The 27,633-nt window shown below is 43.3% G+C and overlaps 1 protein-coding gene and 1 long non-coding RNA gene across 2 annotated transcripts; one reads left to right on the top strand and one right to left on the bottom strand.

Annotated features, from left to right (window-relative positions):
* Window positions 1–512: 512 nt before the first annotated feature.
* On the top strand, window positions 513–11,909 carry LOC100276635 (uncharacterized). Its single transcript, NM_001350322.1, has 4 exons — window positions 513–673; window positions 782–871; window positions 1,472–1,823; window positions 11,599–11,909. The coding sequence occupies exons 1-3, from the start codon at window positions 539–541 to the stop codon at window positions 1,802–1,804; spliced, it is 558 nt and encodes a 185-aa protein (NP_001337251.1). The 5' UTR covers window positions 513–538; the 3' UTR covers window positions 1,805–1,823; window positions 11,599–11,909.
* LOC109941450 (uncharacterized) lies at window positions 2,285–3,479 on the bottom strand. Its single transcript, XR_002264088.2, has 2 exons — window positions 2,815–3,479; window positions 2,285–2,399 (listed from the first exon to the last, which is right to left on the bottom strand). It is a non-coding gene; the product is annotated as an uncharacterized lncRNA (long non-coding RNA).
* Window positions 11,910–27,633: the final 15,724 nt, after the last annotated feature.

The following is a 27,633-nucleotide window of genomic DNA, read 5'->3' as shown; positions in this document are numbered from 1 at the left end:
AATCCCTTTGTTATTTAAATTTAAATAGCAAGGAGATTTCTTCTATGGATCCTCTCGAAATCTCTGATCACCAAATCAGCTTTAAGTGTGTGTTTGTTTCCCTCCTAAATTATAGCCCTTATGTATTTATGTGATTTTTTTACATTATGTTTGTCTGAGATGATATTAAGGGTGTATTTGTTTCCCTCCTAAATTATGTAAGTTAAATTATGATAGAAAGATAAGAGGGTAAAATATCACTTTATGAATACAAATAAGCTAAAATAAACTAGTATTTGTTAGTTAGCTTGTTTCAGCTTATTTATAATTTTAAAATAATATTTTATCCTCTTACGTTTTTACCATAATCTAACTTATATAATACAGAAGAAAAGTAAACAAGTTTTGTTCGATTATTTTAATTTTATGTGGATTGGAATGAATTGACATGAATTTTGACTTGCGATAAATTTAAAATGACTTAATACCACATAATATACATAGACTAAGGGTGAAACGCGGTTCATGGGACCGTGAGAAACTCGGCTACACCTGCAAAATGGATATGGCAATGGCTTCCTTCGTCGCCGCTACGCACCACCACGGCAGTCACCTGGCCGCCGGCTTCCCCTACTCCGCGCGAGCAGGCAGGAGCGTTGGCCGCAGCGGCGTCACCATCTCCATTAGAGCCCAGGTGGACGCACAATCGAGCTAACTTCCTCTCTCTCTCTCTCTCTCCACCTACAGCTCTCCCGATTTACACGCACTTGCCCTTATTTTGCTCTGCTCCATTGTCTCGCAGAAGAAGAGTAATAGCGACTCTGGGAGTAGTAGCGGAGGTGGGGACGTGCGGACCAGCAGCGGGAGGCGAGTGTGGCGTCGTCGGAAACTGGTATTTGCATTAACCAAACAATACTGTTTGGAATTTCATACTTATCTCACTCGGCATGGTAGCCAATTAGCACGATGGAAGGAGAAGTTTGCTATGAAATTTGGGAATTAGTTAGAAGATTTTGTGATCTACACAAGATTTGAGGGCGGCATTCCTGTTGTACTTGCAACTCTGCAGCTGCTGCAGAGTAGCTCAACACAGTGATAAACGGTGTTGCAAACAGCAACAGCTGCAGCCTTACAAAGAAGTGCAGCCGGGTGACAATTATGTTAGCAGTTTAGGAGGCCTGAAAAGCATCATCGGTGTGTAGTTTCAAGATCATCAGTACTAGCTGTTCCGAGTGACAATTCCACTTCTCTTTTGGGTTAACAATGTAGCCTTATTCACCATTGATTTAAGTGAACCTACGGGCACAAGTATGGCATTGGCATGCCACAGTTGTCTATGCAAACAATAGAATGCAAATCACAATGAATTTCTGTAGCAGTCACGTCTGTCTTCGGTTATGCGTGTGGGACAATTGTTTGTCGTCCTTCTGAATTCACAACATTTACTAACCTTCCGCTATGCATCACACTTAACTATGTATCATACTTGCAGACCAAAGAAGATGACATGTTGCGTTACAAGTTGGATCGTATCCCTTTCTTAGAAGAGAAGGTGAGAAAGGTAAGGGAGAATGGGAAGATCATATGCCTGGATATTAATCAGCTGATGTTATCTCAAGAGAATAGATTTGCGTTCACCATGGAGGTGGCTGAAGAAGCTAATGCCTATCTTGAGAAGAACAGGCATGAATATGGGTTAAAGAAGCCTATACTGCATGTTCTCAGTGATCGCATGAATGAATCTGGGTTTTCTCGGCCTGAGGGTTACCTTTATCCTTATCCTATCAAGCCTGGCCCTTATTTCATTAAAGAGGAAGGAAACTGAGTAAATCACATGCTACTTGGTAAGTGCATTTGACATTTTATTACCAGTTGTTTCTTTTTGTACAGTTTTTCCTTTTTTCCTTTTCAGTCTGTCTGTTTCATCAGTTGTACCTGTGAGATGAACTCACAAGTATCATGCTACATTTTTCACATAAAAAAATGACCATAGATGATGCGCTGCCTCAGGTATGCTTTAGCAATTAGCAGAATACATTTTTGGGTGCCTAAAAAGTACACATGGGTGCCATTTATATGAGATACTCTTGACTTCATCCCACTAGACTGTTTATCGGATAGATGGATCCCAGTATCTATATGGCTCATTGTTCCAGTTGATACATAAAGACACACAACAGGGTTCCAAACATTTGTATTGTAGGTTAGCTGTAGTAAGAGAATAGTCTCCCTCATATAACCCCATTCGTGTAGTAGCATCTTCACACAATTATATACAGACTGTATAATAAGGAGCTTAGTGGTCTAGCACTCTAGCCATTCCTACCTCCAGTCCCAGGCCTTCTGCGTGGATCATGCCTAGAGTTTGCACTTCCGTAATCATAATCCTGAACCTCTGTAAGAATCTTTCTGCTATGCCCCTGTATTCAGAGGATAAAAGCATACATTGATTAAGCTAATGAGCAAAGAAACCTAAACATAAAATTTCTGATATTTGTTGACATGATTTTAAGGTTCAGTAGGCCTCATCATTATTGCCAATTTATAAGGTATTGCTATATGATTCTTTTGAACATTACTATCTATAGTGAGAAGGGCAGGCCTAGTGCAGCGGTGAGAGCTGTCTCACCGAGTCACCAGGTCGTGGGTTTGAAGCAGCCTCTCTGCATTTGTGGGGGGAAGGATTGCCTCGATTTGTCTCTTCCTTAGATCCCACTCATGTGGGAGTCTCTGGCACTGAGCCTGCCCCTTTATTACTATCTATGGTCAAGATGACAAGACTGTTGCTGATTCCATATCTCAAATTTAAATAATAACAGAGGACAATCGACATACCTTTGTCAACTTTGCAGTAACAGCATTATCATTTTGGACAACTATAGTTTGGCCTGCATTAAGACAAAAGAACATGTTCAGGTATGGTATAATGGTCTATCAATTAATATATTGCATAGAAGCAAGAGCGAACCCCATACCTGCATATATATTGAAGAGAAGAATTAAAAGGATAATGCTGAGTGCAAATGTGTCTTTAGGCATATTGTTCTCTTCTACTGGTATGTTATTGCCGTAGGAGGATTCATGGGGACAAGATATCAAACTTCTGCCCCTTTTATACATGAATGCTAGCTGAGATAGCTAAAAATGAAATAAGTTGTAACATTAGGTATGTCCTACCAGTAATGATTCCTCTAGAGGGTTATGATGAAACACATTATCCCGCAGCACAAGGTCAACTACATTTGGGCATTTGGCACTTGGCAGAAGCTACTTTAGACGGTTGTGGCCTTAGATTAGGGAGGTGTTGATGTTGTTGTATACCCCCACCCCACCCCCCTTCTCCTCTTCCTTCCCCTCCTATTTTCTTTCTGCCTCTTAAGGTAGCTTGTGTTTGGTCTATTTTAGACCCATTTTCTTCTTAAACTAATGGTGCACAGTTTTCCTGTGCGTTCGAGAAAAAAAACTTTAGAAGTTGTGTACTGCCTTTCTAGTAACCAAGGCCAAAGTAAACAAAAACCTATCATGTTTTAGTAGTTGATATATTTTCTATATCTTTTGTATTCTACTTTTTTTTTAATTTGTAGATCATGAAATGATGTCTTAGTCTTGGAATGCTACATAGCATCGGGTATGCTTGTAGTTCTTTGGTCATGAATGCATGATTAGATTAACTTCTATGGATCTCTATTATTTTATGGACATTAAACTTTTTCTGTAATGAACTAATGATGATGATGGTGCAATGATGATTACACGGCAAGCCTCTATACCAATAATTGTTGTGGAAGGGATTTGCATCTTATCAGGATCACATTTAGCTATAATCTTTCAGTAATTCAAAACTTGAAATACTATTATACAGTCAGCACATCCGTTTTAGCAAGTCAAAAATAGATCAAATAACCAAAAAGAAGATATGCTATCAGTATAAAATTGGAGCATTCATTTAAGAGTCAAAATGTATCATATAACCAAAATGTTGCTGTACTAAGATTCTGTTCTAAGGAGTGACAATATATCAAATAACCAAAATGTATACAGTGCACCTGTCATGGACCTTCGGTCCATGGGGATAGCTGTCTTCTCCGGCGAGGTTATACCCCTCTGCCGCAGGCTTGGTTCTAGGGTAGCAGCCCTAGGCGCTTGAGAGGGCTATTGCAAGAGAGAGAGAGAGATTGGTTTGATAATGATCTTGCTTGATTTATTCCCTGTTGCCATGTGGCTTATAAATAGCCCTATGGCTAACCAACTTCTCCTACAAACTCTCAACTAACTCCTACTTTCTTGGACTTATCTGCTGCTAACCAACTCTCCACAATTCTCTCATCTCAATCTTATTCTCTAGCCTTATCCTAGCTCATCTCAATCTTGTTCTCTAGCCTTATCCCAGCCTGGCTGTTGCCTCTCGCTCCCTATGATGCCCATGACATCTCCCCCTCCCTTGAGGACCAGCTCGTCCTCGAGCTGCCATAGACTTACCTGACACGACTTAAGGTTAAGCCTTTTACATCTCGGCTTACCTTTATTATTTAAGACGAAAATACAAAATAATTGTGGAACTAAAATATAAATTTGAACTGTAGCTATGTCCTCCTGGATCCCAAGGAAAGAGCTGAACTGCGGACTTCACGTTGGATGAAAGGTGAAGGAGGAACCAGCCCGTTCTTATGTTGGGTCTGTCCAGCACCAAGGCAGTTGCTCGAATGAAGGAGACGACCCTCTTTGGCCGTGCAGGGGGATTGCATACCCAGATCTTGACTTCTGCAGGGGATTCAAAAAGTATAGACGAGACCTGGTGGTTGGGCGCGCAGGCTGCGAGTTGGTGCAGCGATGAGCTGATCAGCAAGTGCAGCTTCCGCACCGCCCGCCTAACAAGGAAGCCGCGCACTGCGGCTTGCAGGCGCACCACGACCTGCTCATGTGATGACGGCCATGGGGTGGCCCTGGAGGCCACAGCAAGGTGCTTCTCCCCACGAAGGGACTGTACCTGGCGGCGTGCCAGGAACCCTCGCGCTGCCGCCTGAAGCCGCACCGCTGCTTGGAGTTCCTTCTCTGTCTTCTCCTTGTAGCGGTGGAACATCACAACGAATTGATCCCACTTCTCTTCGAGCCGAGTGAATGCATCTAGAGTTGGAGAGAGCGGGTGGGAGGGCGTTGCGGCGGCAAATGGCGGTAGTGGTGGTGAGGGATGGGCGGCTGGTGGTGGTGAGGATAACCTGGAGCTGATACCAGGTGTCATGGACCTTCGGTCCATGGGGATAGCTGTCTTCTCCGGCGAGGTTATACCCCTCTGCCGCAGGCTTGGTTCTAGGGTAGCAGCCCTAGGCGCTTGAGAGGGCTATTGCAAGAGAGAGAGAGAGATTGGTTTGATAATGATCTTGCTTGATTTATTCCCTGTTGCCATGTGGCTTATAAATAGCCCTATGGCTAACCAACTTCTCCTACAAACTCTCAACTAACTCCTACTTTCTTGGACTTATCTGCTGCTAACCAACTCTCCACAATTCTCTCATCTCAATCTTATTCTCTAGCCTTATCCTAGCTCATCTCAATCTTGTTCTCTAGCCTTATCCCAGCCTGGCTGTTGCCTCTCGCTCCCTATGATGCCCATGACAGCACCTACTACTGTATGGTAAATGGCTAAATGCATAACAAAAGGATCTGGAATAGTAAGTGGAGTGAGTGCACACTGACTGCTATGCCACAGTGTGTAAGATGATAGTGGAGTGAGGGAACATAATGGAAATTGGAGGGAACTGCAAGTGCAAGCAATAGTACCTCCAAATAATGCCCTTCCATCTTAATAAAAAAGGCCCGTCCATCAAAGAAGTTACTGGTTGATTTTGGTTGTGGGGGGTTCTGTTTGAGATCTTTCCTATCATGTGCTGCTTATAGTGACATATGCGCATACATATTCTGTGGATTTGTCTTGTGTGTCTAGGTTATCTTTTTGCTATGCATCGTATGCACCTTTTTATGGGGGATTTTATCACCTAACCATGCACATATCCACTGTGCAAATTAGGAAGCTTACGACCAACATGCAGGTGTGTTGTTGGCCGCTCGTTATGTCATCCTAGGCAGCGATCACCTCTATGAAGTTGACCATCTATTTGTTCACTTGTGAGATTTTGCGAGGGTAAAATGCAATCAACAGGAAACTGATTTCATAGTCACCGCTTTACTATAGACTAGCCACTTGTCATGCTGTGTGACGCCACGTACAAAGGACATCTTGAATAGCATGAATGCACATGCAAATAGGATATATCCTGACCTGAAAATATCAGGATCATACCATATCCTCATTGGTGCTACATATGTGAAAATGCATAGGTGGCCGTGCAAGTATTTGACTTAGACTGACGAAGACTTGATACCTGACGGCTGCTCTTTACTAATAAGAAACTCTAAACAGGGTTGGAGGGATGTGGTGCATGAGCTAATGATTGCATATTCTTATTGACTCTAGGCAAAAGCATGGTGCTAATTGTGTTTGCTTAGACCCCGTTTGGTTCCATTAGTCCTATGACTAAAGTTTAGTCCAGGGACTAAACTTTAGTTCCTACCTTGTTTGATTATAGGGACTAAACAGATTCTAAATACATTAAATGCAACACATAAAGACCGAAATACCCATTTTCTTGTTTCCCGTGTATGACGCCAGTTTTCTAGGTATTAAGTTGCATGCACCAATCAGTTCAACCCAAAAGCTTAAACTGATAGGAGGAGATGAGCAATTCACATATATTATATTCCAACACTCCCCCTCACGTCGAGCCTCTTTTGGGTCTCTGACGTGGAATAGGAGCAAACAACAATTGTTTAATTTAATTGCGCTAGCCAGGATTCAAACTCATAACCTCTGGCTCTGATACCATATTAAGTTACATGCACCAACCTGTTCAACCTAAAAGATTAAGCTGATAGAAGAAGGTGGACAATTCACTTATATTATATTCCAACTCTAGGCAAAGGCAATTGGAGTAAATGTTACCCTCTAGTCCCTTTTAGCACCCATGTGAGAGACTAGAGACTAAAGCCAATCAGTTCCTACTTTAGTCCTTCCGTTTAGCAAAATAGGGACTAAATGGGACTAAAAACTAGTCCCTGTCATGTGGGGACAAGTCTATACCAGGAGGCGTCGGGCCAGAGACATTCGCCGAGCAGCGGAACACGCGGCCAGGGGTGACGCGCGGACGGCTGGCTCGAGCAGGTCGAGTGGATAAGGCGGAAAGATATTATTAGTTTCCCTTTCGATTTATCAGTTCCATAATTTCAGGAGTTTGTTACTCCCGTTAGTTGGGCTATGCCCTTATATATTCTTGTAACCGTGACAATGAAGGGAAGCAGATTATTAGCCATATCTCTCTCTATCTCTCTAAGCCTACGGTAGAGGGGAATAACCTCACCGGAGAAGACGGCCGACGGCTACGAGCTCCGTAGCCGCGGTCCAGCCAGCCAAGGGTTCAACGCCCTTGACAACCTGGTATCGCGATCTAGACGATCCTCGCCATCCCGAGCCAGCACCTCTTCCGCAGTCGATGGTGTCGGATCGCGATCCGGTCTTCACGTCAACATTCTGGCGCGAGCTCATGCGTCTGATGGGGACCAAGCTCCACATGACTACGGCATTCCACCCTCAGTCGGATGGACAGTCCGAGGTGGCTAACCGGGTCATCATTATGTACCTCCGCTGCCTTACAGGTGACAGGCCGCGACAATGGCTACGTTGGCTTCTGTGGGCGGAGTTCGTCTTCAATACCGCCTACCAGACGTCCCTGCACGACACGCCGTTCCGTGTCGTCTACGGTCGCGATCCACCGTCAATCCGATCGTACGAGCCAGGCGACACGAGGGTCGCTGCTGTCGCCCGGAGCATAGCGGAGTGCGACGAGTTCCTCGCTGACATTCGCTCTCGGCTAGAGCAGGCACAACAGGTTCAGAAGCGCCACTACGACGCCGGACATCGCCAGGTGATCTACCAAGTGGGCGACTGGGTCCTCCTCCGCCTGCGTCAGTGTGCAGCTTCCTCTCTTCCTCAGGCCTGAACAGGCAAGCTAAAGCCCCGCTATTTCGGGCCCTACCGCGTCACCGAGTTGACCCACGACGTCGTCGTCCGTCTCGACTTGCCGGCCGGAGCCCGCCTGCATGACGTGTTCCATGTCAGCCTTCTCAAGAAGTTCCATGGGACACCGCCGGCAACACCTCCACCTCTGCCGACGATTCACCATGGCGCGATTGTCCCGGAGCCGGAACGGGCGGTGCACTATCGTCTTGCACGTGGTGTGCGCCAAGTGTTGGTCCAGTGGAAAGGTGAATCGGCTGCGTCGGCCACCTGGGAGGACGTTGACACATTCCGCGCCAAGCATCCAGCGTTCCAGCTCGGGGACGAGCTGGGTCTCGACGGAGGGGGAGATGTCATGTGGGGACAAGTCTATACCAGGAGGCGCCGGGCCAGAGACATTCGCCGAGCAGCGGAACGCGCGGCCAGGGGCGACACGCGCACGGCTGGCTTGAGCAGGTCGAGTGGATAAGGCGGAAAGATATTATTAGTTTCCCTTTCGATTTATCAGTTCCATAATTTCAGGAGTTTGTTACTCCCGTTAGTTGGGCTATCTCCTTATATATTCTTGTAACCGTGACAATGAAGGGAAGCAGATTATTAGCCATATTTCTCTCTATCTCTCTAAGCCTACGGTAGAGGGGAATAACCTCACCGGAGATGACGGCCGACGGCTACAAGCTCCATAGCCGCTGTCCAGCCAGCCAAGAGTTCAACGCCCTTGACAGTCCCTCTAACCAAACGAGGCCTTAGTACTTAGTTGTCCAAAGTTGTTTCATGTAGGAGGTGTCCGATTGTTCTTAACCACTCCATATCATTAATAAGATTAGAATATTCAAAAGCACTATCAATTGTTAATTATTTGTTCTTAAATTTAGAAGCCTCCTTTTGGCCATTGAGATTAACTCCCTTTCTTATATGTTTGTGGCACAACATGTTTTGGGCAAAGCAACATGTGTGTTTCTGAAATTCAAAACAATCTCTTGCCCTTGGTGCAAACTTTGGAATAGAGTAAAGAGCATCATGTTCCGAATGTCCTAACCGAAGTTCTTTTAGTTTTAGATCCATACTTTCTGTAGAAGTCCTGTGAAAGGATACTTTATGGACAGGTGTATTCCACCTGAATGCTGTAATCTGGACCTTTTGTGTCTTTGCTTAATACTAAGACTGGGGCAAAGCCCTAGAACTCTAAAAAAATCCTTTGAAGACTAGTTTGGAAACTAAAATCCTCTAGGGATCCCTGCATTTTCCCGGGGTGAGCAATCCCAGGGATATTATTTGCATAAGATATTTAGTTATTTAGGGCCAGTTTGGCAACTTCATTTTTTCAAGGGATTCTCATTTTCCAAGGGAAAATGAACTAATTTCCTTTGGGAAAATAGAAATCCCTTATAAAAATGGGGTTGCCAAACTAGTTCTTATGGGAGGTTTTGTCTCCCTTCTTCAGCTATTTTGAGATGCTTTAGGTTTACGTACGAATGTCCAGAAAAGCAGTGTGTACCCTATTAGATGTGGAGATCATGACCTTGTTGTGCTGCAGAATATGCTGCCTTGTGAGTTAGCTGAATTCCCTTGTCGTTATATGGGCTTACCACTTGCCATCAAAAAGCTTTCAAAAACCCAAGTTCAACCCATTATTGATAAGATTGCAAATCAACTCTCTGGATGGAAGGCTGAGTTATTGACTAAAGCTGGTCGAAAAGTGCACATCCAACATGTTCTCACAGGGATGGTCATCTACTTAGCCATGACTGTCGATCTTCCAGCTTGGGCCATTAAAGCCATTGATAAAATTCGTCGAGGTTTTCTGTGGAGAGGCCAAAGAGATGCAAAAGGTGGCCACTGTCATGTGGCTTGGGGAACTGTTTGTAGGCCTCGTGAGTTGGGTGGTCTAGCATTTCCAGCATTAAAGAACTTGCTTGGTCGCTTAGAATGCGATGGCTATGGATGGCTAAAACTGAGCCAAATTGCCCATGGGCCTCTCTTGCCATCCAAGTCCCTAAAAAAGCGAAAGATTTCTTCTCAATGGCTATGCAAACTGAGCTTGGTAATGGGGCTACAATTTTTTTGTGGACCGATAGGTGGGCTATTGGGTCACATAATTGTAGACTTAGCCCCTCGATTATTTGGAATCATTCCTAAGAAAAGAGTTAACAAGAGAACAGTGGTGGATGCTATCTCTAATCAGAGCTAGATTTCTGACATTCAGGGAGCTCTTTCTGTTGGAATTATCAATGAATTTCTCATCATGTAGGATTTAATTGACTCAATTGTTCTAAAGACCTCAAGTTGAAGCCAAGCATTTTTTCGCCTAGCTGCAAACTGAAAGTTCTCAAAGGAAGCATATAGGGGTTTCTTTATTGGATTTTCTGAGTTTGAGCCTTTTCATAGAATATGGAAAACTTGGGCTCCTCCAAAAACCAAGGTACCGTTTGGTTCACATATTTGTAACGTAATGGGTAAGTGATAACGTTAAATCATGTTTGTTTTAGTCCAACTGTAATCAGATACCATACTAAAAATTGATACCGGACTATTCAAACTTGTTACCGCCAGTAATCGAATGTAAACCATTACCATTACCCTTTACGTTACATTTCCTGAACCAAACAGCACCCAAGTTTTTTGTGGCTGGTCGCACATAGGAAGGTTTGGACAATAGATAGGCTACAGAAAAGAGGCATGGACCATCCGGAGAGATGTCCATTATGTGATCAGGATGAAGAAACCTTGGACCATATGTTGATTGGGTGTGTTTTTGCTCGAGAATTTTGGTTCAAACTACTTCATCAAGTGAACCTTCCGCTTCTTGCTCCCCACTCCGAGGATAGTGCCTTCCTTGAATGGAGAATATTATGTACTAAGGTCTCTGGAATAGCAAGGGATGGCTTCAATTCTCAAGTCATCCTGGGAGTTGGATCTTATGGAAGCAGCGCAATAGCTGTGTTTTTGACAACAAGAGCCCCAATATTTCTGATGCTATTAGAAGAGTTGGGTTGGAGGTTGACCTTTGGGAGATGGCTGGTGCAAAGAAGTTGTCTTTGCTTACCGCCCCCATTCCGGGCCTCCCTGCTAGTTAGCTAGTATTGTGGCAGTTCTTGTTAGTTTTTTTTAGTTATGGATGGGTTTCTGTATGCCTGTTATTGGCCGCCGTAGGGGCTCCTAGTTTGCTCTTGTATATGTACCTCTTCTTTAATATATTATCGCACAGTTCTCCTGTGCTTTCGTGAAAAAAGGTTTATCTCCCCTTTGTTCCAAACCAACTCTGAAAGGCAAATTTCTAGTTCATACAGATACAGCTCAGGCTGCACAAGGCAGATATGTTGGTAGCTTTTGTTGCCTTCAGGCAGTTCCCTGATGGCGATTGACTTTCTGTCCCCTGTATTTCTGATAGGGAGATAGCAAGATACTCGTGTGTCTTTGGGGGTATTCTATTTCGGGATTTTTTTCCTCACAAGAAATCACTGGGTCCAGTGGTGCAAAGCTACATCACTAATGCACGACGCCATGATTATGGCTTCTAATTTGACATCGTTACATTTATGCATGTGCAGGATCGTAATGCACAAGCTGGGAGGCAGCCTCTTTTCAGAAGGAACTCAAGGAAGTAGTCCTGTAGAGCTTAGTCGTGTTGTATACACTATTCACTCTACAATTGGGAGGAACAAAAAATTCTCTGAAATATATTGCGTAATCAAATGCTCGAAGAACTTGAAATCATGGTGGCAGGCGTCAGAAATGTTGCAATAATATCTTAGTATTAATGCAAAGCGAAGACAACGGGCCTTTCAATTTGGGCGGTTGTATTTGTTGCTTCAGTGCTAACAGGTGACCATATTCCTTAAGCAAGCATTAAAACGACAATCTGCAGTGAGAACCATATGAAAGCTGGGCCAGTAGCCATTCCTCGTCAGGATTTTTTTTGATAAACCTTACCTGTCATTTGGTCTTTGTTATTGTTTCCATTTGGTAGGAATCTATGCGATTAATAAGTTCAGAAAGGTGACTTTATTAAAAGTTTATATACAATTTTTTTTCAAAATATATTTTGGAGAAAATATGCGATTAATAATTATAAAAATCAGAATCAATCGTAAAATCTAGATTTTAAGGATAAAAATATTATCTGGGTGTTATAATAAAAACGATTTAGTCCACAAGAGATTTTGAGGAACACGTATATCACAGTGGATATGATGGAAGCATGTTGGAGAAACTCAAGTCATTTAATTTAGGCCTTCTCCAACCGGTCACCCCACACCTCCCCCACCCTATTTAGAATGTACTTTGGGGTGATCACGGATCCAACGGCACCCTCCACCTAAGGGTGACAATGAGATCTAATTTTTACGCTATAAGATTTAATGATTGGATCAGATTAGAATCAGACTCTATTTCTATTTGTTTTTAAACTACAAATTGTTTAGGTCTCTATCATTTTGTGAATGAGCGTTTGGATCACGATCCATCCCCTACCTCCACCAGTCCATATCCCCCCGTAGGGTTTGTTTGGGTAATATTGGATTGAAGTGGATTGAGGTGGTATAAGGTGTATTGAAGTGTAATATGAACTAATTTCTCTTTAAATCCCTAAAATACACTTCAAAAACCATGATAACATTTTAGTTCTAATCTTCCTCACATTTTAATTACTCTATTTATTTATGATATTAACTTTTTAAGTACCGTAACCATGATAACATGGTAGTATAAATAGTTTATGATTTTTTAAACTTCAAAAACTAGTGAAAAAATGTCAATAACTGAATTATAGTATATAGAGGGACTGGATAGAGTGAATGGTTGAGGCTATCTGCAACCGTTCCCTCTAAACTTCGTCCCCCTATATCTCACTTTTATATCATATCATACAAATTCCACCATCTACTTTTATCCCTTCCGCAACGGTTACCCATAAATTCTCCCCATATACCCTACTAAACTATAAAATATTATTTTCCATACCTTTTCATTATCTAATATCATTTTTCTCAACTAGGGATGGCAGCGGGCCGGGTTGTATTCGGGTATAGCAATACCCGACTCGATATTGTATCCGAACCTTCTATAAATATCCACACCCACCAAACCAATCGGGCGAGAATCTATACACATACCCACGCCCGCTAGGTACCCGATGGATATGCTATTGTAAACTAAATAAAATTTAATCGGCGCATCTCAACTCAAAATTATTCGCATCCAAGTGATTTAAATTGAGTACAAAATAACATAATGATGAAATCAAGCTTGGACTGAAGAAGAAAGGGGGCTTGTAGCTTACAACGAGACTGGTGAGAGGCCAATAGAGCGCGTCGAGGAAGAGTGGAGCATGGTGAGCACGTGCGTGAGGCTTGAGCAATGTGGGCAACGGCCGAGGACAACGTCAGGGGAAAGTACATTGAGAATTAGGGATAGGGTGGGCGGGGGCAGAGGATGCTGTTGATTGACCACAATTTTTGGACTTCAGATCTTTATGAACCTCATTTTTCAGTGAACACGACCCATATAAACAGTTGAATTGAAATAATATCTCGGATATCCACCGGATACCCACGGGTAAAATATTTTACCTGAACCCTACCCGACGTATTTCGGGTACCCGACCCGACATGATCCACCGGTGAGTTTTTCAACTCGTATCCATATCCATCGGGTACGAAACCCGTGGGTTCCATATCCACGGGTCCAACTGCCATCTCTATTCTCAACTAATAAATAATGGTGTGCACAGAATTTGATGCAAGGGGGCTGGCATAGACCACCCTTGATCTGGCGCGCTGTGGCTTGCAGGGAGGGGGTAGAGGCAGGCGCTGCATCGTGGTTGTGACGCTAAATTGCTACAAGATTAGGGAAGGGGAGGTATAGAGTGAAGCGATACACCAGTATGAAGACATTCTGTATGTGGAAGAATATTTTTTGGAGTGATATAGTAAAATATAATAGAAAATATAGATAGTAGGAAAAATGTGGAGGAAATGATTGGAGATGGTCTTATCCGGTGAAACTCAAAGCATGGCTTGACTGTAATGGGTATAGGACAAACTAGAGGATATGATGGACCAGGATACACCGAAGTGTGAGCAGAAAAGCTTAGCTTTCAAGAGTACATATTTTCATGGTTACTTTATGTGTCGGTCATAAAGATAAATATGTAATTTATTAAAATATAAAAAAATAAGGACTATTATTTGCTATAAAAATTATGGTCGGATATTTATAATTATTTTACTAAAACTCTAGAAAAATCGCCGAGCCTTTTATGGAGTAAAACATCAAAGATGGCGAAATAGAAAATAGTTAGTGACTACAAAAAACAGAGAAAGAAGAAGAAACAATAGTGAAAATAATGTGGGTAATTTAGATGTAAATCTAGAAGTTTGGACCATTTAGATGCACTTAGAAGTTATCTTATGTGTTTTCATACTGCCATATATACGTGTATCTTTTAAAAGGAATAGATCTCATGCATATTATCGATGATGATGATAATTAGAGGTTGTTAAATCACATGCCACATATTTTTTGGTTATTGAAAGATTTTTGAGATATATTTTGTTACTACTATAAGGAAAATGGACCCCGGTCCATTTGACTAAGTAATTTTGGTGTTTGATGACCAACATAACCAGTGAACTAATGAATTTACTAGTTTTTATGTTTTGTAGTTCACATGATGCAAAGTGTATTGGACTTAGGCTCTAAGGATGCAACACCTCAAAAAAGACTTAAAAGACTCATAGGAGGCTTACAAATACTCAGACAAGTCCAAGACATAAGACCAAAAGAGCCCAAGTAAAGAAGATAGAAGAAACAAGAATTGGGTTATCGACAGGTACACCAGATCGGTTACGCAGAGAGCTCTGCAATCGGCTCTCGACCAGCTGGCAATCCGTACCGATCCAGTGGTGCACCGGGCCGAGGTCCAACAGCTAGTTTCCAATGTTCGACTCACGTGGTGGTCTCCGGACTGGTCCGATGGTGTACCAGACCACTGCGACAATGCAGAGCAGTAGCCAGATATCCAACAGTTAGCTGACGTAGAGGGCACCGAACCGGACCGGTGCAACGCAGAAAAGTCTGCTTTCTCCAACGGTTCTATTTGGGGTGAACACTATATATACCCCCATAGCCGGTCATTTGAAGGAGTGGGAGCTCAAGATACATTGTTATAGTGTTGAGACACATCTCCATTGCTCCATATCACACAAATGCTTAGAGAATCACTCGATAATTAGCGTAGGTGCTTTGCAAAGTGCTTAGGTTAGTTAGACCGCTATTGCACTTGCTCTAGGTTTGTTCCTAGTTATGTGAGTGAGGCTAGACAACCCGCAAAACCCTCGGTTCTTGCATGAGCCATTGCAATATTGTACCGAGTGGAGTGAGAGTCTTGCGAGACCACACCAACTGTATTTGTGGTGTGGATGCCACCATGTACTAGAGGGGATGAGGCCCACGGCATTTTGGCCGGAAACTCGATAGTGAAGACGGCGGGGAGCGTTCGAGAGGAGGCCGGAAGTGGAGCACCCCTTGCGCGTGAAGAAGGCTTGCGACTCTCTACAGAGTTACTCGATCGGGTACTTGGCCCTCGCGTGGGCTTCCCTTTGCATAGGGACACCAACGAGAATTAGTCGGAACCTTGCGTGGTTTTAGATACCTTGGTAAAAATACCGACGCGTCCATGGAAGTTTGCTTTCTCTACCTTCGCTTTTAAGCTTTTTTATTTACATTGATTACTTAAGTTGCAATGTTTACTATTCTATCACACCCGGATTTCAGGGGTCCAAAACCCAGGCGTGAAATAATCACCAAGTGTGCTAGGATCAACTCTCACACATATGATGACTCATGGTACAAGAAACGAATGTCACAACATTAATATATACAGGAGTTCTGTACAAAATAATTAAATAATTACATCATATGAAGACAACGATCCAACAACCCAAAGTTGTCTGGGAGACGACGGCCTAGACCTCTCATGAACTCATCACAACATCCATCATGCACCTCATCCTGGGGTACCTGTTCTTGACCTGGGGGGAATGTGAGTACAGCAAGGGTGAGCTCACATACGTTCATCGGTCAACAAGTTGTGGGGAATAATGTGCATGAACTCACCAAAGGTGGGAGCCCATGTGAATAGTAAGGCTTACCAAAGATGATGGTTAAAGCTGAGCATTGCTTTTAAAGTTGGTCAGAATTTTATTAGCAGTTACTAGGTATAAGTAGATACGAACCCAATTACATAAGAGATCGAGATTAATAACAACACCCACAATGCAATGCAAATGACAAATTGCGTTTAATTCCATAAGTTAATCATGTGAGTGTCCGAGCCGCTCATGACCGTGAGCACGACTGATATACCAGTTTTACACCCTGCAGAGGTTGCACATCTTTACCCACAAGTCGTGTTACCCATTTTCCATAGGGTTGTACGGACCCCATACACCTCTACCAAGGAAGCGAGGAAGGGTAGCACTACGAGGCCTTTCCAAAGTTCCACTAGTTCGAGAAAACCCACTACGGATTCAGGAAGAAGGAAGCATAGGAATCCCTCGTCCGAAAGGCTTTACAGACAGTTCGACCCAAGGACCTCCCTATACTCTAGTAGCGATGCCTCCCCGCTTGCCCCTTCCGGGTAAGGTAATCTCAATCATTTTTCCTAATTACTTAGCCAAGGGCGTCCCATTCCACCCTTGTGGTAGCACTGTTTTCTCGGGTGGTTCTCCATGTTCCAATTAACAATATGTTCTTATCATGAACAATAATTAAACAACAACATAATTGGGACATGATCATAATAAAACATTAGTTTCCCAAAACCAGGTAGAACAATAGCAAATCTACCCAATAGTTCATTTGTTTGCAAGGTGGAGGATAAACAATGATAGGGAAACCTATTAGGTCCCATCAAATTAACCCGAGCATGTCACAGTGATTAACAACGAACATTATTATGTAAAAAGAAGTGATCAAGGGCACAACTTGTCTTAGACTTGAGATTCCTAAGTACCAACTTGATCTTCAAGTGACTCGTAACCTCGCCGCTACTTGTAGCAATACAAACATGGTATAGGCAAAATTAATATCACACCAAACATAAGAACATATTGCATGATCTACACAACATAACTAAATCCTAGGTTCGAGAACCACTAAAATCGGAGTTACGGTTAAGGAGTTATGATTTTCTAAAGAATTAAGTGTTAGATATAGAACAAATTAAGTGCTTAATTTTAACCATAGGTTTAGGATAACATAGGATTGCTAGATGATGAACAATATTAACATGAATTTAGTACAATTGGAATGAATTAATTCGGAGCTAAAACAAAGAAGATATGTATTTTACAAAATTAGTAGATTTATTTTTATACCTATATTCATTTTCTTTATTTGTTTTGAATATCCCTGATCAATCTGGACTGCGAACAATATTTTGAAGACTTCTAGGGTGCTCTGTGCAACTTTTAGGACCTAATCGTATTAACCTTTACACTGCTCGGGACGACGGGTTTATTTGTCAATTTGTTAGGGTCTCTTTTGCAACTTGACGTGCGCGAAGGGGTGCAGGCCAAATCTGGCCGCACGATCTAGATTCAAAGGGGCAGATTAGATCCCCTATACATCAAATAGGTATTTCAATCCGACCTCCAGATCTAAATCCAATGGCGAGGATTTAATGAGACGAAATGGATCGCTAGCCCTCATCCGCACCACCCGTTAACCGATCAACGACCCATATTCTACAATGCGAAGAGCTATGCGAGTCCTAATCTGGTTCATTCATCCATACACCAACGCCCGACAACTAACCCTGTAAGATCTAATCCCAGCCCTTTCTTTGGAGATGAACAGTTCCCATGTGTTTCCCCTAACTGAGGGCCAGTGACGGTGGCGGTGCTCGCCGGAGATTGCGACTCGGCGCCCCGATGCCTCCGATCCTCACGTAAATGGTTCTACAGGGGGGTGGTCAACTGCAAACAACAAGGGAAGCATATTACCAGTAGTGGCGCGGCAGGAACACCCGCCCACGGTGACATGTGGTCCGCGGCGGCCGCAGCTGTCCGTTGAGGAATTCCTTTGTGACATGCGCTCCTCCATTAGTGCTGGTGTGTTAGGAACCTGACCTATATGGTACACGTGGGTCCAACTAACTGAAATGAGCACTACAAAGAGCAGAAACAAGGCAAGGTCCAGGGACCATCGAATATTGAGAATACACCACTCTATCATCTACTTCTTCCTATGGCGGTTAGGCGTCTCTCCTCATCCCGCTGAGATGTGCTTCTGATGCTTCACCTCTCGATCCAGTTCATCTTCTTCCCTTCCCTGCTTGCTACTTCCCAAACTCCATCTCTGTACTAGTGTATGCATGTATCAGATTTATACCCTTGCTTTGGTGGTGGCTATTGTGTTCATGTGATTGGAGGTTGCTAACAATTGGTACTCAGAGGCTTTCGAATCTCTGGAAATTTTCCCTCATTTGTTGGCTTCGAGATGGCTTGGGAGATTGGTGCTCGCGATTATGGAGGTTTGAGCTCAGATTTGGGCAGGGGGCGCAACCTGCAGAACGGTGCTCGCAAGTTGTTCGGTGAAATGCCCAAGAGCGACTGGAGGTCACCAAGTCGCGTCCTCGAAGTCACTATACGCCAGGTCCGTTACCCCATCACTGAGAGCATGGTCCGTGTAGTTTTTGCTCCATATGGAAAGGTTGAGCATGTCCACATGTTTGGGGACTCAGACCATGTGTTGGCTCATGTGGTATTTGAAACAAAAGATGAGGCAGCAGGAACTTTTGGAGACTTACATGGTCGAAACATCTATGATGGTTGCTGTGAGCTAAACATTCAGTGGGGTGCATCTCAAGATCACAGCAATGCCAATATAGATAAGAGCTGCTACGATCATGTGAGCTCATATTCATCCATAGTGAAGGTGCACGTACCTGTCACCAACCTTGCTAATGCAACAGTGTCGGCCACAAATGATGTTCCTGGCATCACCAACATCATGCCATCTCTGGTCCTTGCTGAAGGCCCCAGCGTCAACCATGTAAAGGCGGCATCTGATGACATCAACTCTGATAAGTTGTGTGTGAAGGTTGCTGCAAGTGGTGCACAAGCAGTGGTTGCTGATGTCGCACTTGTTCCTGCTACACCAACGACCTCGTTGGCTACACTGACTTCCCCACCTAAGAGTGTCAACGATGACTGCAAGAGCAACAATGATGTTGCGATGCCTAGACTTTATGCGGCTATGTTACATGACATCACCAAACTCATCAAGCCCCTACCAGTTGTGGTGAGGGTTGTTTCAAGCACACCTCCACCAGCTCCATTGGGTATTCAGCTAGTGTTCGATGGCATGCCTAGTAGGTGCAAAGCATCGGTTCTCTAGATACTATTGGCAATTCCCTGGCCACCATTTGTGTCTATGTATTTGGTTGGAGATGCAGCTGTTGTGGCTGTGGTGACAGTTATTTCAAGTATGCCTCTGTTATTGTAGTGCTATCACAGTGGAGTAGCATGTGTGCTGACGGATGCAAATTCATCATTATCTATATTTCATCTTGAGAGAAATGTTGTCTGGAAGCCACCTTGGCAGTACCATAACACTAGCTCTGAGTTGCTGGTGCTGATGGAGTTTGTATATTTCTCTATTGGAGTCCATGACACTCTGGACATGGTTAGTACAATTTCTGAGCAGTGCTATGTCGTCTTGCATTTATTGATCACAAGTGAAACTGGCATGTCTTGGACACTATCTCTTGCCCAAGAACTGAAGACCGATGATGTGAGCCTTGTTGCATCTGACGAACATTCCTATGGGTTAATAGTTCCAAGCTATACTTCCTGCTCCTTCCATGAGGGCCTCTCTGAGATGCTATGCCAATTGGTGATATTTTCTATTGTAGTATTATCTGAACGTGAAGAAAACAAACACCTTCATTGCACACAACAAATGTACTCGGTTTCAGAAATATCTGTTCTTCGTGTGGGGTTCTTGGCTAGCATAATGAAGGAGAAAAGTGGTACTAATCTGGTTGACATGGTTGTTCAATTATTCCTATTTTTCGACCACAACTTGAACGAAATATTTGCAACTTTGGCTAGCGGACCGGAAAAAAGCTTTTGTGCAATGTTCAGTGCTGCATATATTGAGTTGTATCTAGTGGCGCAGCAACAAGGGGCATTATTCCACATAGCTGATGGGGGATTTGCAAGCTTGTTTTGCATCTACTTGTGGAAAGTATTATGGCCTTCTTTCACCATCAGTGGTACAATTACCGCAGTTTGGTGTTGTGACCTGTTCAAGAAGCTCCCATGGCAGCATCCAAATCAAGAGGGAGTACACCAGCAGCAATGTGATGCTCCCTGTCAGCTGGAAATTGTATACTATGGAAATGATGTCACGCCAAGAGTCGGTCAGCTCTCTGTAGGATCTAGGACACCGGCTAGAGGGGGGGTGAATAGACGGTTTTGACTAAAATCAACAATACTAAATAAATTTAATCAATACAACAAGAGGAATAAATTATCTAGTGTCAATAAGTAAACAATGTATGAAAAACAACTACGAAGGTTGAATACTTGAAGAACAATAAGCAAATCACTAAACAATTGCAAGGCAATAAGTAATGCTAGAAGGAATAGACACCGAAATTTATCCCGTGGTATCGGTGATTTGCCGATCACCCCTAATCCACGTTGAGGTGGACTTCAAGCTCTCACTTGCTCCTCTATCAAGACACGACTTGATCTTTGAGCCAAGTGGACAAGAAATCACTCAATACCTCGATTCCACTAATGTCACCTTTGCCGCTCCGGCGAGGTAGGCGCGAACCCCTCACAATCCACACCGCGGCTTCTCCACAATCTTCTTGGAGAGCTCGACGGAGACAATCACCCGAGCCGTCTAGGAGGCGGCAACCTCCAAGAGTAACAAGCCAACAACGCTTGCTCGGTGTACCACCTAGTGCCTCAAGAATCACCAAATGATGCAAATGCACTAGGAACCCTCAATCTCTCACTAGAATGCAATCTCAAGCAAAGAGTGTGAGAGAGTGAGTTGGAGGATCACAAATGAGCTCAATGTGTGCAAGGAATGGCCAAGAGAGCTCTCTCACACGAGCTACCCTTCTATTTATAGTCCCCCATCTAAAACCAACCGTTATGTGTAAGAGGGGGCAGTTCTGCGCACACGCGGACCGTCCGCGCCCTAGGGCCGGACGGTCCGCCGTACATATAACGGCTATAATGATCGTTTGAAACATGTCAGAGCTGACTCAAAAGGTGGGTCCGGACAGTCCGCCCTTCAAGGCCGGACCGTCCGCGACCTGGCAGATTCAAACACCTGAGCCTCGGATAAAAAGAAGTTAACACACGCGGACCGTCCGGCTATAAATCCCGGACGGTCCGAGACCTGAGACAGTACTGTCCGGACTGGTCCCCTGGACAGTCCGTAGTACAAGTCTATAAAAACACACAGTCCCTGTCCAAAAACGAGTTTGACACTTGCGGACCGTCCGCCCCTCACAGGCGGACCGTCCGCCTATAATTCAGGGACTGGCCCGAAGTCACCCTTCTCTGGTCATGACTGCGGACGGTCCGGCCCTAAGGCCCGGACGGTCCGCAGTGCAATAGAACACAGTGTCAATACAAATGGTCAGACTTCGGACCCCTCTGGTGGATCTTGGACGGTCCGCCCCTAAGGCCCGGACAGTCCGCGCGTCCATGACTTCGCAATTTTTCAAACATGCTTTTGAAAGAACTTTTGACTCGTGAAATGTGAAGCGCTGTTAGTCCTCATGCAAATGCAACTACTTGATGCTCTATGAGGCACTAAATTTTACACAGATCTAAGTCATTGACCCCTCTTAATAGTACGGCTATCTAGCCTACTAATCCGGTCAGGTATCTTCTCTAAACTCCTTAAGACCGGCAAAAATGAAACCTATATAATACCTTTCCCTTCATCCGATCCACAACCAATGCGTATGATTCTTCAACATTTCCTGTTCTATGTGGTCCAACCCTGCATTCTTATTTCTCCAAGAATCGTTAGTCCACAAACAGTTGTCATTAATTACCAAAACATTACCAAAGGGGCCTAGATGATTCACAATCTCCCCCTTTTTGGTAATTGATGACAACAACACATAGTATATTAAAGAGAAGTTAGGTTTTTCCAAATCTCTCTCATACCTAAGGTATAAGATAGATCTTGGAGATGAGTTTCATAGGACTTATCTTGGTTTGAAGTTCTGTCCGAGAGATAGATAAATCCCAATAAAAACTCAGTATGTAAGAAAGGCTCCCCCTAAGTGTGTGCAGGATTATTTGAAGCTGAAGATATAACACACATAATATATTGGAGTTTGATGGAGACTTTCCTACAATCATGGTTATCGAGGCATACAAGAGATGATTCGTAGAGTGAGCGCAGCAATTATAATCACTCCTCGATTAACCACACATTGAGTAATTTGAACTAAAACATAGTTCATCCCACAGAATATTACAGATAATAGTCCACAGACATACGACATAGAGTTAACAGTTCAAACCAGTTCCAAATGCGTAAGACATAAACTAATGCAAGCGGCATAAAAAGGTAAAATGCATATGCATGGTCTTAATGTCCACATACAACCACCAACTCCCCCTGAAGGAGACGCCAGACAACTTCTCATCACTTCTCTCCCCCTTTGGCATCAATTGCCACAAAGGAGAGGCCTCACTGATCACTCAGCGGAGGATGCATGTTGTAGTAGTGAGTGCTGAAGGTGTCAAACAGGGAGGAGAACTGGCCAAAATCCTGCTGGAGCTGCTGCTGCCTCTGACTTATATCATGCATGTTGTCATTTGTAGAAAGATTGTCAAATTGACTGGAGAGAGCACCCATGTTATCTTGAAAACTCTGTTGCATATTATTCAGCCTGGACATGATGGGATCAGTGACATTAGTGTGAATTTGATCACGAAACTCAGAAAATTCAGAGTTGAGCGCATCCCAGTTACTGTCAAAGCGAGACTGCATGTTATCGAGGCGGTGATCCACATGTGTCATCAGGTCCTCAAAGCGAGTATCAATATGAGTCTCAAGCCCTTGCTGCATATTGTGAAAATAAGGATCAAAGTATCCTGGAGCAGGCTCCCAATAGTGCTGAGGCTGAGGAGGAGGTGGAGGAGGAGGCATCTGCTGTCCCTCAACATTAGGAGCTGCTCCACCCTCATAGCCAGGGTCTTCCTCATCATCTGGGAAGGGGGTGAGTGGCCTGGTGAGAAACCCTATCTCATTCTTAAAAGGCCTGAATGGGGTGTGAACAATCTCGCATGGGCCCTCAAATCTTGTCTTAGATTTGATGAGAGCCATAATGTAAGGAGCATATGCCAAATTTTGATTCTTATCCATTTTCAAATCATTAAGCTGTCTCATCATGAAAAGAACAATATTCATGACTTCACCATTCATGATGTGCTGGATGATGTTCCAGAACTTATCCCGTATTTTACTCTTATCACCACTCTTGGGAAGAATGGTGACTCTGGCAATCTTGTTGATTACAGCAGGATGATGTCTGAGTCCTGCTGTCTCTCCAAACCTCCTGGGTATACCGAGCCTGGCTGGCTCATAAAACTGCACAAAATCCTCAAAATTATCTTCAGTATAAAGATCCAGCCCAGCAGAAATGGTGCCATAGTCCAGACTGTTGGCAGCGGCAAAGTCAGCAAAAGAAGCAGAATAGCGCTTGAAGCCAGTCATCCAGGTGATAGATTCTTCTGCAATATCAATCTCCGAGGTAGCCAGGAATTGCTTAACTGCCATTTCATTGAAATCGGTGTGTTGCCCCATAAACTGATATAATCCACATGTTTCAAATTTAGGGATGAGACCCTCCATGACTGATTGACTTAGCAAGAAGGACCAATCAATCACCTGATGCTTATGAAAATTGGTATCCACCAGGGTGCCCCAAAAGACATCAAACTGCAGCTGAGTGTGGAAAAACTGGATATTTGTATCAGATGGCAGAGTATACTGGTTCACAGTCCGTCTAGAGCAGTACTCAGCCATAGAAAATCTCCGCTTTGGATAAGTCCATCCTTGGGTATCAATGGGATAATCGAGATGAACATGAGGAAAATCTTCAGCATCCATGGATTCAGTGCCCCCAGCTGAGGATTGGGCCTCTGAATCAGTGGTTGGTGTATAGTCATCATCATTTCCACGAGGGCGCTTGGATTTAAAGCGACCTGCAAGTTTCTTGCGGAGACCACCAAAACCACTGCAACAATGTGACAGACATCCATAGATAAATAATTGATACCAATCACCACTATAAAAAGGAATGGAACTGTAATGCTCTGCCAGGGTCCGGACGGTCCGCGCTAGGGGGCCGGACTGTCCGCGCCAGAGGCCCGGACGGTCCGCGTCCACCAGGCGGACGGTCCGCGACCGACCAGGGGCGACTCCAAAGAACCCTAGCCGCCACAAATGTTGAATTTGATGATTTTGCAGAGAATACGCATCCAAACAAGTTCAAAATTTTGCATAGCATTCACATTGAGGAGAACTAACAATCCCACCAATCAGATTTTGAAACCTACTGCTCAATTTCAGATCAGAGAGGAAACCCAAATAATCTCAAAAATGAAGAGATTTGATGAAATCCACAAGATTTGAAGATACCGTGATGAAGACATGTTGATGGAATGTTGCCACAAGCTGTCGGACTGTCCGCGCGCAACTTTACTTCACCGTCCGCGCACACTCGACACAGGAGAGTATTGGGCGAGTGGAGAGCAAGAGTGAAAGAGCGAATGAGCACAAATGTTAAGTCTGCGGCCACTGCCCGATTTTACTGCCCTGTCGCGGACGGTCCGCGCTGGGGCGGCGGACGGTCCGCGCCCTGATGATTTCAGACGGTCTGCGAGGCTGCTCGGACTGTCCAGGTCCTGATGCTGCGGACGGTCCGCGGTCCATGGGCGGACGGTCCGCGGCCTGATACTCATTTTTCCAATTGCTGTCCACTTGCTGATTTTGAATTTCGAATCTGAATTGGTGCTTATATATGGACATTTCGACCAATCCAAGAGTTGGTATGCATGCATATACATATTATGTAATTGAGTAGTGCAAAATTTTTGAATTAAACTATCTAGAGCAATTAGGAATGAAAAATGCACCAATAATACCAAATAAATAGCATAAAGAGCATATTTAGACCCGAGATGCAAGACGACACATGTGTGATCAACTTCAAGCCACATTTGAGAGATCGATCACATTCATTTCACTTCTTAGAGAACAAAATCTTGTTTCATCCAAAGGCTTTGTAAAAATGTCTGCTAATTGATCATCCGTGCCAATGGAATAAATAGAGATATCTCCCTTGCCAACATGATCCCTTAAGAAGTGATGCCGTATATCAATATGCTTAGTTCTTGAGTGTTGGACCGGATTGGTAGCCAATTTTACCGCACTCTCATTATCACACATGAGAGGCACATTCTTGAAAATAATTCCATAATCCAATAAGGTTTGTTTCATCCATAATAGTTGAGCACAACAATTTCCGGCTGATATATATTCCGCCTCGGCGGTAGATAGAGCAACCGAATTTTGTTTCTTTGAAGACCATGAAACAAGAGATCTACCAAGAAATTGACAACAACCGGAGGTGCTTTTTCTATCAACTTTGCACCCCGCATAGTCCGAATCCGAGTATCCAATTAATTCAAAGTGAGCACCTTTGGGATACCATAGACCAATATTGGGAGTATACTTCAAATATCTTAGAATTCTTTTAGCGGCCTTCAAGTGAATCTCTCTAGGTGAAGCTTGAAATCGAGCACACATGCATACACTAAACATAACATCGGGCCTAGATGCGGTAATATAAAGCAAACTACCAATTATTGAACGATAAAGTTTTTGATCAACCATAGTACCTCCTTCATCTAAGTCTAGATGACCATTTGTTGCCATTGGAGTCTTGATAGGCTTAGCATTTTCTAAACCAAACTTCTTGAGCATGTCCTTCAAATATTTTGATTGACTTATAAAAATTCCATCTTTCAATTGTTTGATTTGAAGGCCAAGAAAGAAGCTCAATTCTCCTATCATAGACATTTCAAATTCTTTTGACATCATTTTTCCGAACTCCTCACAAAATAATTCATTAGTAGATCCAAAAATAATATCATCAACGTAGATTTGACAAACAAATAAGTCTTTGCCAACTCTTTTAGTGAATAGAGTAGTGTCAACCTTCCCAATTTTGAAGTCTTTGGAAAGCAAGAAATCCCTAAGCCTTTCATACCAAGCGCGTGGAGCTTGCTTAAGCCCATAGAGAGCTTTAGAAAGCTTGAACACATGGTTAGGTCTTTTGGGGTCCTCAAAACCGGGAGGTTGTTCAACATACACTAGTTCACTAATCTTACCATTTAGGAAGGCACTCTTTACATCCATTTGGTAGAGCTTGATATTATGTGCACAAGCATAAGCAAGTAGAATCCGGATTGCTTCTAATCTTGCTACGGGAGCAAATGTCTCCCCAAAATCCAATCCTTCAATTTGAGTATATCCTTGTGCAACCAATCTTGCCTTGTTTCTTACTACCACACCATCTTCATTGTGCTTGTTGCGAAACACCCATTTTGTACCAATAACATTGTGGTTCTTTGGTCTCTCAACAAGCTCCCAAACTTCATTTCGAGCGAAGTTATTTAATTCTTCATGCATTGCATTCACCCAATCAACATCAAGTAGAGCTTCATCTACACGGTTAGGTTCCATACAAGATACAAAAGAGAAATGTTCACAAAACGAAGCTATGCGAGAGCGAGTTTGAACACCCTTACTAATATCACCCACAATTTGATCAACCGGGTGATCCTTCACAATGGAATGATGAATTCTTGATACCGTTTGATAATTGCTTGTTGAAGCATTAGGAGAAACCGAAGGTCTTGAAGTACCTTGATCATGAGTATCCATGGTTTCATTGAGTTGTTGGCTTTGGTGATCTTCTTCATTTATAGTTGAGGATGAAGGAATGACAACCACACTATTTTCATCATCATCTTCCTTTGGTTTTATTTCACCAATGGCCATTGTTTTCATTGCATTTATCAATTGAGTTCCCCCAACATCATCGAGATTATCACTCTCATCTTGAGACCCATTTGTTTCATCAAATTCAACATCATATGCTTCCTCAATAATACCATGAGTTTTGTTGAAGACTCTATAAGCCTTACTATTTGATGAATATCCAAGAAGAAAACCCTCATCACATTTCTTCTCAAATTTAGAAAGCCGGCTCCCCTTTCTCAAAATATAACATTTGCAACCGAATACCCTAAAATATGAGATATTTGGCTTTCTACCAATGAGCAATTCATATGGAGTTTTCTTCAAGAGCTTGTGACAATATAGTCTATTTGATGAATGACAAGCGGTATTTATTGCCTCGGCCCAATAAGAATCCGATATACTATATTCCGCTAACATAGACCTAGCCATGTCAATAAGAGTTCTATTCTTTCTTTCAACAATACCGTTTTGTTCCGGGG

This window comes from Zea mays, chromosome 8 (assembly GCF_902167145.1).
Source record: "Zea mays cultivar B73 chromosome 8, Zm-B73-REFERENCE-NAM-5.0, whole genome shotgun sequence".
Classification (NCBI taxonomy): Eukaryota; Viridiplantae; Streptophyta; class Magnoliopsida; order Poales; family Poaceae; genus Zea; species Zea mays.
Note: the sequence above shows the minus strand (reverse complement) of the source record. Positions and strands in the feature narration are given on the sequence as shown.